At 43.5% G+C, this 11,817-nt stretch overlaps 1 protein-coding gene across 1 annotated transcript; it reads right to left on the bottom strand.

Moving 5' to 3' along the window:
* Nucleotides 1-346: 346 nt before the first annotated feature.
* On the bottom strand, nt 347-7,027 carry SLC46A1 (solute carrier family 46 member 1). Its single transcript, XM_060756771.2, has 5 exons — nt 6,715-7,027; nt 3,436-4,276; nt 930-1,013; nt 675-831; nt 347-582 (listed from the first exon to the last, which is right to left on the bottom strand). The coding sequence occupies exons 1-5, from the start codon at nt 6,979-6,981 to the stop codon at nt 501-503; spliced, it is 1,431 nt and encodes a 476-aa protein (XP_060612754.2). The 5' UTR covers nt 6,982-7,027; the 3' UTR covers nt 347-500.
* Between the last annotated feature and the right edge of the window lie 4,790 nt (nt 7,028-11,817).

The following is an 11,817-nucleotide window of genomic DNA, read 5'->3' as shown; positions in this document are numbered from 1 at the left end:
CCGCTTTGTTATTATTAATATACTCAAGACTTAAAGGCCCTTGTAGACCTAAACAAGAGGTCGTTTCAAGGCTCGGAGATGGGAAAGGCACTCTGCCCATGCTCCAAAGTCCTCTCGTCCTTCAAGGAAGCAGCAAAGTCCAGGAACAAAAGTATATTAATCCTCTTTACAATCCTTGCTCTCTCGGGAAAGGCAGATAAGGGACGGATTATCTCTTTCCGGGACAAAAGGGGGAAGAGAACACAGAGAGACAGAGGCCCATCTTCAAGGAGGGAGAAAGGGGGAAACGCAGGGCCCCACGGCCTCATCGAACCAGGGATCGAGAGATAAGGTTATCGCCACGGCGTGTGGAAAAAAAAGGGTGTTGCACCCACATTGGGGGTTTTATTGCCACGTTTGCAAACCAAACTGTGTCCCGTCCTGTCAAGCTTCTAGTCCTCAGTGTTTACAGATAAGACCTGTCAGGCTACCTTGTCGAGGTGATTCGGACTCATTTCAGGCTACGACGGCGCCGATTCGGTGGGTTCGGGCACGTCGTTAAAATGCCGATATTCGGGCTTCGAGTCCTGAATTTGTACCCAGCTGCAGAGAGAAAGAGAGAGAGGAAAGGGAGATGTAGTTTTCCCAAAGCAATGCAAAAGCCAGGGATACTCAGAGTTGCATTGAGTCCTTACCCGATGATGGCCGCCGGGAGGAGGAGGAGGACGGCGCCGAAGAGGAAGGGGAAGCCTTTCATGAAGGGGAGGGTGGCCGGGTAGAGGGAGGTGAAGGTCCCCGAGGCCCCCACGGAGCAGAGGCCTTCCACGCAGGCCACGGCCGAGAAGAGCGCCCCTGGTGAAGGAGGGAGGGAGGGAGAGAAGGACATGAGCGCCTGTGAGACACGGATTGGTAGACAAAACCGTGGTGGAAGGGGGATTCGAACCCGTTACCTTGCTCCGTCTCATCCACCAGCCTGGACAGCTTTGCCCGGAGGATGGGAGTGACTGTCATGGAGAGGAAGAGGAGGCCGTAACCTGTGCGACAAGGAGTGAAGAAAGGAAGACAATGCGGAAATATAAGTTGCTTACCTGTAACCATAGTTTCCCGAGTGGTCACCAGTGAATTCGCACATATGGTAGTGCGATTCACAGTTGACCACGACGGAAAATAAAATCGGCCTGTAATACCAACACATTTATTATTTATTATTTATTACTTGCACTTATTTACCGCCACTCTCAGCCCAGGGGGCGACTCGTGGCGGTGAACAACAACATAGAAAAGACAATTTACAGTAATCAGAACAATACATAACATGCTACTACTACTTGACATATACTTATACTAAAAATCCGCTTCGTCATATCATGGGTCATAGTCAGTCTCATAGTCGTGGTCCATTCCGGTCATCATTGCCAAGATATAGCACTCAGTTAAAGGCCAACTCGAAGAGCCATGTTTTCAGGCTCTTACGAAAGGCCATAAGGGAGGGCGCCTGTCTAACTTCAGCAGGGAGGGCGTTCCACAGCCGGGGGGCCACCACCGAGAAGGCCCGCTCTCTCGTCCCCGCCAGGCGTGCCTGTGAGGCAGACGGGATCGAGAAAAGGGCCTCCCCGGATGATCTCAAGGTCCTCGTGGGCTCGTAGGCCAAGATGCGGTCTGCAAGGTATTTTGGGCCGGAACCGTTTAGGGCTTTGTAGGATAGTACCAGCACCTTAAATTGGGCCCGGTAGCAAATCGGCAGCCAGTGGAGCTGGGACAGCAGGGGCGTCCCAGGTCTCTAGGTGTCAGGTCTCTCCTAAGATGGGAAGATAGACTGGAAGGCATTATTAAGATATTATTATTATTATTATTATTATTATTATTATATTGTCTTCAATACCATCTCCAGCCACTGGGGTCATCTTCCCCAAGCAAGACAGGCAAAGTGAAAGTAAAAAAAAATGGTCTGCAATACCATCCCTAGCCTCTATGTGTCAGGTCTCTCCTAAGATGGGAAGATAGACTGGAAGGCATTATTATTATGTTGTTGTTGTTATTATTATTATTATTATTATTATTATTATTATTATTATTATTATATTCAATACCATCTCCAGCCACTGGGGACATCTTCCCAAAGCAAGAAATGCAAAATGAAAGTAAAAAAAATGGCGTGCTATACCATCCCTGGCCTCTAGGTGTCAGGTCTCTCCTAAGATGGGAAGATAGACTGGAAGGCATTATTACGTTAATAATAATAATAATAATAATAATATGTCTTCAATACCATCTCCAGCCACTGGGGTCATCTTCCCCAAGCAAGACAGGCAAAGAGAAAGTAAAAAAAAAATGGCTTGCAATTCCATCCCTAGCCTCTAGGTGTCAGGTCTCTCCTAAGATGGGAAGATAGACTGGAAGGCATTATTACGTTAATAATAATAATAATAATAATAATATGTCTTCAATACCATCTCCAGCCACTGGGGTCATCTTCCCCAAGCAAGACAGGCAAAGAGAAAGTAAAAAAAAAATGGCTTGCAATTCCATCCCTAGCCTCTAGGTGTCAGGTCTCTCCTAAGATGGGAAGATAGACTGGAAGGCATTATTAATAATAATAATAATAATTTGTCTTCAATACCATCTCCAGCCACTGGGGTCAGCTTCCCCAAGCAAGACAGGCAAAGTGGAAGTAAAAAAAAAAAGGCCTGCAATACCATCCCTAGCCTCTAGGTGTCAGGTCTCTCCTAAAAAGGGAAGATAAAATGGAAGGCATTAGTATTATCATTATCCATAATAATAATAATAATAATAATAATGCCTGCAGTACCATCTCCAGCCATTGGGGACATCTTCCCAAAGCAAGAAATGCAAAGCGAAAGTAAAAAAATGGCCTGCAATACCAACTCAAGCCCCAAGGGGTCAGAAGAGAAGATAAAGCATTATCATTATCATTATTATTATTATTATTATTATTATTATTATTATGCCTTTAGGAGTCACGTATCTCCTAAGAAAGGAAGATAAAGCGGAAGCTAATAAAATAATCATAATAATAATGCCTGGACTGACCTTGAAGGAGCTGGGGGTGGTGACGGCCGACAGGGAGCTCTGGCATGGGTTGGTCCATGAGGTCACAAAGAGTTGGAGACGACTGAACGAATGAACAACAATAATGCCTGCAATACCACCCCTAGACACTAGGATTAAGCAGAAGGCAACATATTATTATTATTATTATTATTATTATTATTATCATCAACTTTATTCCAACCCTGCCTTTCTCCACATGGTGACTCCCCAAGGCGGCTTATAATGACATGACCCAACCAAACAATACCATCTCCAGTCTTTAGGTGTCAGGTCATTCCGAAGCAATGCCGGCAAAGTGAAAGTAAGAATGGCTTGCTATACCATCCGCAGCCACTAGATGTCCTAAGCAAGGAAGACAAAGCAGTCAGTATAAGGCCAGCCTACCTGTGAACATGAGTGCTGTTGTCGTCGCCACAGAAAGGACCACTAGGCCCGAGATGTTGGACAGGAGCCCCAGTTCGGCTACCCAAGCCTCCGGCATCCATTTCTGGAGCAGCCGCAATGCTGCCAAGCTGCTCAGGAAGGTCAGGTAGGAGGCGGCCGAGCCGAGGCCAACCATCTCCGGGCCCCAACAGAGCGGGGAGCCAAGTTCGAAGAGCACCAAGAGGCCCCTGGTGCCAAAATGGACAGTGACCACGAAGAAGAAGGCCAGGGTGAAGAGGACAAGCTTCTTCCAGGCAGGGCCCACGTAGAGGCGGGCGACAGCCCTGTAATGGCGGGTGGTGAGAAGCTTGGCGGGTTGGGGGTGGGCGACGGATTCCTGGAGGATGAAGGCGGCGTAGGCTGCGGCGGCCAAGCTAGTGCCGAAGACCATCCAAAACGGGGCCACATAACCTTGAGCTCGGAGCCACGGGCCACCGGCCAAACCGGCCGCCATCCCGGCCAAGCCCAAGCAGGCCTCCAAGACGGCCACCCGGAACGTCCGCGTCGAGGCGGTGGTGACGTCGGCGGTGTAGGCGAAGCTCCCGGCCAAAACCAGGTTGTAGTCACCAGAGAAGCCAGCCATGATGCGGCCCACTAAGAGGTAGCCCACCGGCCACTGGCCATACATGACCGCCAGGTAGATGCCCGCCTGGAGGGTCATGCCCAGCGCCGGGAGGACCAGGGCTGGGCGGCGGCCGACGGAGTCGCTCCAGGGGCCCAAGAGGGTCACCGCAAAGAGGCCCACCAGGAAGCCCGAGAGGCTCAGGTAGAGGTTCCAGTGGGCCACCAAGGTCTCCAGCGCCTGGAAAACAGGCCAAAGGGGGGGGGTCAACCAGAGGTCAAGGTGACTGTTGACCCCCAAGGAGCCCCCAGAAGAGTGGGAAGAAAGGGACAAAAGGAGTTAAAGTGGGCATGGGCAAACTTCGGTCTTCTAAGTGTTTTGGACTGGATGGCCAACAAGGTCCGTTCCAACTCTATGATTCTATCTATCTATCTATCTATCTATCTATCTATCTATCTATCCATCCATCCATCCATCTATCTATCTATATATCTATCTATCTCTATGTGTCTCTCTCTTTCTACCAATCTCTCTCTCTCTCTATCTTTCTCTCTATCTGTGTCTCTCTGACTCTATCTGTCTGTCTGTCTATGTATTTATCTATGCATCTATCTACGTATCTGTCTTCGTATACATGTGTATGTATCTATTTTCCTATCTCTCTCTATATCTCTGTATCTCTATGTATCTATCTGTCCATCCAACCATTTATCTGTGTCTACGTATCTATGAATGCATCTATGTATCTATCTACCTGTCTTTGTATACATGTGCTTATCTAGTTTCCTATTTTCCAATCTATCTATTTACCTACCTACCTATGCATCTATCTATCTAGGCATCTATGTATGTATGTATGTATGTATGTATCTATCTATCTATCTATCTATCTATCTATCTATCTATCTATCTATCTATCTAGTTTCCTAACTATCTATCTATCTAGTTTCCTATGTGTGTATGTATGTATGTATGTATGTATGTATCTATCTATCTATCTATCTATCTATCTATCTATCTAGTTTCCTATGTATGTATGTATGTATGCATCTATCTATCTATCTATCTATCTATCTATCTATCTATCTATCTAGTTTCCTATGTGTGTGTGTGTATGTATGTATGTATGTATCTAGTTTCCTATGTATGTATGTATGTATGTATGTATGCATGTATCTATCTATCTATCTATCTATCTAGTTTCCTATGTGTGTGTGTGTGTATGTATGTATGTATGTATCTATCTATCTATCTAGTTTCCTATGTATGTATGTATGTATGTATCTCTCTGTCTATCTACATAGTTTCCTATGTATGTAGCTATGTATCTATCTATTTATCTAGGTATCTATGTATCAATCTATGAATGTGTCTGTCTGTCCATCCATCCATCTATGTTTCTATGTATCTATCTACATATACATCTATCTGCCTGTTTTTGTATGTATGCATGTATGTATCTAGTTTCCTATTTTCCTATGTATCTATGCATCTATGTATGGATGTATGTACATATCTAGCTATGCCTCTATCTATCTATCTAGCTAGCTATGTGTCGATGTATCAGTCTATGTATGCATGTATGTATCTAGTTTCCTATCTATCAATCCATCTATGCATCTATGTATGTATGTATGTAGCTATGCATGTATGTATATATCTATTTATCTAGTTTCCTATCTATCTATCTATCTATCTAGCCATCTATGTATGTATGTATGTATGCAGCTATGCATGCATGCATGTAGCTATGCATGTTTGTAGCTATGCATCCATCTAGTTTCTTATCTATCCATCTATGTATGTATGCATGTATGTATGCAGTTATGCATGTATGTAGGTAGCTATGCATGTATGTATCTATGAATGTATGTATGTACATTCATAGCCCAGTGCCGGGAGTATATAGCTATCTATCTAGTTTCCTATTTATCTATCCTTCTATGTATGTATGCATGTATGTTTGCAGCTATGCATGTATGTATGTAGCTATGCATGTATGTAGCTATGAATGCATGTATATAGCTATCTATCTAGTTTCCTATCTATCCATCTATGCATGTATGTATGTAGCTATGCATCTATGTATGTATGCATGTATCTACCTATCTTCCTACCTACCTACCTACCTTGTGTCTGTGTATCTATCTCTGCCTCTCCCTCCCTGTCTGTATGTATGTATGTATCTAGTTTCCTATCTATCTATCTATCCATTGATGTATGTATGCAGCTATGCATCTATGTATGTATATATGTATCTAGTTTCCTATCTATCAATCCATCCATCTATGCATCTATGGATGTATGTATGCATGTATCTACCTATCTTCCTACCTACCCACCTACCTTGTGTCTGTGTATCTATCTCTGCCTCTCCCTCCCTCCCTGCCTGTATGTATGTATGTATCTAGTTTCCTATCTATCTATCTATCTATCTATCTATCTATCTATCCATTGATGTATGTATGCAGCTATGCATCTATGTATGTATATATGTATCTAGCTTCCTATCTATCGATCCATCCATCTATGCATCTATGGATGTATGTATGCATGTATCTACTTATCTTCCTACCTACCCACCTACCTATGTGTCTGTGTATCTGTCTCTGCCTCTCCCTCCCTCCCTGCAGGGCCAAAGGGAGCAAGACCCCCTCCCTCGCCCCTTGCCCACTCACCTGCTCCTGGGCGCCCCTCGCTTGGCTCTGGTTGGTGCACCCGGCTGTCCCTCCTTGGGTGGGGGTCCCATTCCGGCCCCCTTCCCCCTCCCCTCCCCCGAGGCTGTGCCAGAGGAACTGGGTGGCCAGGGGCTCCTGCAGGCCCAGGGCGAAGGTGCACAGGAGCAGCACCGGCTCCGACCCACAGCGCAGGCCCCTCCCGGAGACCCCCGCGCCCCCCGCAGCCGCCGGGACCCCCTCTTCCTCGCCTGGACCAGGCTCCTCCATGGCTGCAAGAATGGAAGCAGGCAGGTGGGGCGTGGTCAAAGTAAGCCACGCCCCCACACCGCCTACTAGACAGCAAGGGGAGGAGCCAGGAGGAGTTCCCCACCCCTGCCATTCCCGCCACCCAGCCGCCAGGGGGCGGGCCAGGCACTCCCCCGCAGTTACGAACGGGATCCGCTCTTCAAGCTGAATCCCGGTATAAGTCGGGACAGGGACGATTTGGACAGCCCCTCTCTCAAAATAAAAGGGGGCTGGACTAAATGGCCTATGGGGTCCCTCTCTTCCAACTCTAGGATTCTATTTAACTGGGTTGCTGTGAGCTTTCTGCACCGTATGGCCATGTTCCAGCAGCATTCTCTCCTGACGTTTCGCCCACATCCAGGGCAGGCATCCTCAGAGGTTGTGAGGTCTGCTGGAAACTAGGAAAATGGGGTTTATATAGCTGTGGGCTGTCCAGGGTGGGAGAAAGAAAGAACTCTTGTCTCCTGGAGTTGGCCATTGGCCACCTTGATTAGCATTGAATGGCCTTGCAGCTTCAAAGCCTGGCTGCTTCCTGCCTTGGGAAATCCATGTGAGGCTGGCACTTGGCACCTGTGAATTGATGGCAGTTCTATATTTATGGAGGAAGAACTCTTGTCTGAACACTAATCAATGGTGATCTTGATAAGCATTGGATAGCCTTGCAGCTTCAAAGCCTGGCTGCTTCCAGCCTGGGGGAAATCCTTTGTTGGGAGGTCTTAGCTGGCTTGGGAGAGATGGACAGCTAATCACCTCCAAACAAAGGATTCCCCCAGGCTGGAAACAGCTAGGCTTTGAAGCTGCAAGGCTTTGCAATGCTAATCAAGGTGATTAATGTTCCAGAAGCATTCTCTCCTGATGTTTCGCCTGCATCTACGGCAGGCATCCTCCGAAGTTGTGAGGTCTGTTGGAAACTAGGAAAATTGGGTCTATATTATTATTATTATTATTATTATTATTTATTAATAATAATAATATAGACCCCATTTTCCTTATATAATAATATTACATATTATAATATAATAATATAGACCCCATTTCTTTATATTTTATTATTTTGATATTTATTATTTCTAATAATAATAATTATTAGAAATAATAAATATCAAAATAATAATAATAATAAATATAAATATAAATAATAAATATCACAGTAATATATTGATACGAAATAAATACATTATTATTATCATGTCTATTTGGGGAATGATGGGATTTGTAGTCGCACGCCCCATACACAAGGGCCTCCTTTCTATGCCTTGCAGCATTGGGGGTCCAAAGGGAGCCCAGACATTTCTGTTGTATTCCTTTGGGGGATGATGGGAATGGCAATCCAAGCCAAGTAGGGAATGATGGGTCTTGCAGTCCCCAAAGGCAATTCCTTATGTACTCTGCAGCCCAAGCCAGGCCCATTCTCTGTTGTCTTGGGGGGTTCCGCTTGGGAGATCTTATGCTGGATGTGGGACTGCCACTCCCATCATCCCCCCTGACCAACCTAACTAGATGACCTCTGGGTTCCCCTTCCCATCATCCTTCCCTGGAAATGCTCTTCCCTTTATCTCCCGCCTGCTGCTCTTTGTCTCCCAATCCAGCTCGTGCCAGATTAAAAAAAACAAGATCTGTTTTCCCAGGGCTTGAGCAATGATTGATGAGGCCTTGCCTTGACTCTGGAAGGGAAAACCAACACTCCAAGGCCCATCGCTCTTTCCTTCCTTGTTTTCCAAGGAGCTGCAGAATCACCAAATGAGCTTCCGCCAAAAGGAGGGCACTTCCTCCAACCTGGGGCCTGTTATGAAGATATGTTAGGATAGATAAGAGAGAAGTGTATTGATAAGGGGGATTTATAGTTTGCTAAGTACCAAACAGTGAAACTGGAAAGCTAGGAGCGTAATTCAGCACCAAAATAACCTCCTTTTGCAGGGCCATTGGAAAGAATAAACCAGATGCTGATATGAGGATAAACAGAAGAGAGTTGGTGGGGATTTATAGTTGGCTAAGTACCAAACTATTCAACTGGGGATTTAATTCAGCATTATAATGCCCTACTTTACAGGGCCATTGGGAAGAATAAGCCGTATGGTCATATGAGCATAAACAGAAGTGAGTTGCTGGGGATTTATAGTTTGCTAAGTCCCGAACTATTCAACGGGGGATTTAATTCAGCATTATAATGCCCTACTTTGCAGGGTTGTTGTGAAGAAAAAGCCAGATACTGATATGAGGATAAACAGAAGAGAGTTGTTGGGGATTTATAGTTTGCTAAGTACCAAACGATTGAACTGGGGATTTAATTCGGCATTAAAATGCTCTACTTTGCAGGGTTGTTGTGAAGAATAAGCCAGATACTGATATGAGGATAAACAAAAGAGAGTTGGTAGGGATTTATAGTTTGCCAAGTACCAATGGGTTAAATAGGAAAACCAGGATTGTAATTCAGCGCCAAAATGCCTTCCTTTGTAGGGCCATTGGGAGTGGCAATCCAAGCCAGATAGGGATGATGGGCCATATGGTCCTATGAGGATAAACAGAAGAGAGTTGGTGGGGATTTATAGTTTGCTAAGTATCGAACAGTGAAATAGGAAAACCAGGAGCGTAATTCGGCACCCAAATGCCCTCCTTTGCAGGGCCATTGGAATGAATAAACCACATGCTGATATGAGGATAAACAGAAGAGAGTTGATGGGGATTTATAGTTCGCCAAGTACCGAAGGATTAAATAAGAAAAACAGGAACATAATTTGGCACCAAAATGCCCTCCTTTGCAGGGCCATTGGGAAGAATAAGCCATATAGTCATATGAGGAGAAACAGAAGCGAGTTGGTGGGGATTTATAGTTCATTAAGTCCCGAACTATTCAATAAGAAAATGGGATTTAATTTGGCATTGCAATGTCCTACCTGACCTGGTCATCATGAAGAGAAAGTCAAGCAAGGATGCTAAGAAAAACAGAAGAGATTTGGTAGGGATTTATAGTTTTCTAAGACCAGAACTATTAAATAGGGAAACCAGGAAGGCCAGCAATTGAATTCGGCACCAGAATGTCCCATCTCGCAGGGTCATTGAGATGATTAAATTGAATAAGCATACAGGGAGAAATAGGAGGGAAAGATAGTTGGGATTTATAGTTCACCAAGTACCAAACCATTAAATAGGAAATCTGGGGAGGCTGGTAATTTAATTGGGCAGCAAAGTATCCCACCTTGCAGGCTCGTTGTTAACATCAAATAGGGGAAATACATATTTCTAATGGTTGAGGCAAGGCCCAGAAAACTATAATTTAGTTTTACTAACTCCATGTAAGTGGACAAAGGATCAATGACCTGATCCTGATGACTTCAGGACTGTTCTGGTTTCCTCTTCCTGCCAAACGGGTCAAAGGGGCCCGAATCGGCACCCAATCTAGATTAATTATTGCTTTTTTAAATGACTTTATGGACTTGTTATGCAAAAGTGGCTGGTTCTGCTTAATCTTACCATAAGGCCGATAACACTCTGTAACACGATGTTTGTTCCTGGGTTATCAATGTCATTTCCCAATTGGTCCCATCATAAAAAAAAAAAACATGGAGAAAGTTAATTAAACTGTCCAATTCGGCATCCCAATGCCCTACTTTGCAGGGTCGTTGTGAAGCATATGCCAGATTACAATATGATTACAATTGTGATCAATCTATGGATCGATAGGTAGGTCGACAGATAGATATAATAGATAAATATAGATATGGATTCCGATCGGAGTGCAAACTCCTATATCTATGGATCAATAGATAGGTAGACAGATATAAAAAGATGGATATGGAACAGTATATAGGTAGATAGATATAGATAGATGTTTACAATTGTGATCTATCTATGGATCGATAGATAGGTAGACACATAGATACAGATAGACAGACAGATAAATATGGAATGATAGATAGGTAGATAGATATAGATAGATTACAATATGTTTACAATTGTAATCTATCTATGGATCAACAGATAGAGACAGATAGAGATAGATAGATAGATAGATATGGATTGATTGATTGATCGATCGATCGATCGATAGGTAGGTAGATAGATATAGATAGATTATAATAGGTTCCTGACATAGACATAGATAGAGTGCAATAGGTTCCTGATCGGAGTGCAAACCCTATATCTATGGATAGATCAATAGGTAGGTAGATAGACATAGGTAGAGTGCAATAGGTTCCTGATCGGAGTGCAAACCCTATATCTATGGATAGATCAATAGGTAGGTAGATAGATATAGATAGATGACAATAGGTTCCTGATTGGAGATAGACAGATATATAAATATGGATCAATAGATAGGTAGATAAATAGAGATCAATAGATAGATAGATAGATACATACATACATACATACATACATAGATATGGACCAATAGATAGGTAGATAAATATGGATCGATAGATAGATAGATAGATAGATAGATAGATAGATATGGATCAATAGATAGGTAGATAAATATGGATCAACAGATAGGTAAACAAATATGGATCAATAGATAGATAAATATGAATTGATCCATATTTGTCTACACCAATCTATTGATCCATATTTATCTACACCTATCTATTGATCCATATTATCAATTTTTATCCATATTTATCTACCTATCTATTGATCCATATCTATCTATCTATTGATCCATATTTATCTACCTATCTATTGATCCATATCTATCTATCTATTGATCCATATTTATCTATCTATCTATTGATCCATATTTATCTATCTATCTATTGATCCATATTTATCTACACCTATCTATTGATCCATATCTATCTGTCTATCTATCTATCTATCTAT

Source organism: Anolis sagrei, chromosome 11 (genome assembly GCF_037176765.1).
Source record: "Anolis sagrei isolate rAnoSag1 chromosome 11, rAnoSag1.mat, whole genome shotgun sequence".
Lineage (NCBI taxonomy): Eukaryota > Metazoa > Chordata > Lepidosauria > Squamata > Dactyloidae > Anolis > Anolis sagrei.
Note: the sequence above shows the minus strand (reverse complement) of the source record. Positions and strands in the feature narration are given on the sequence as shown.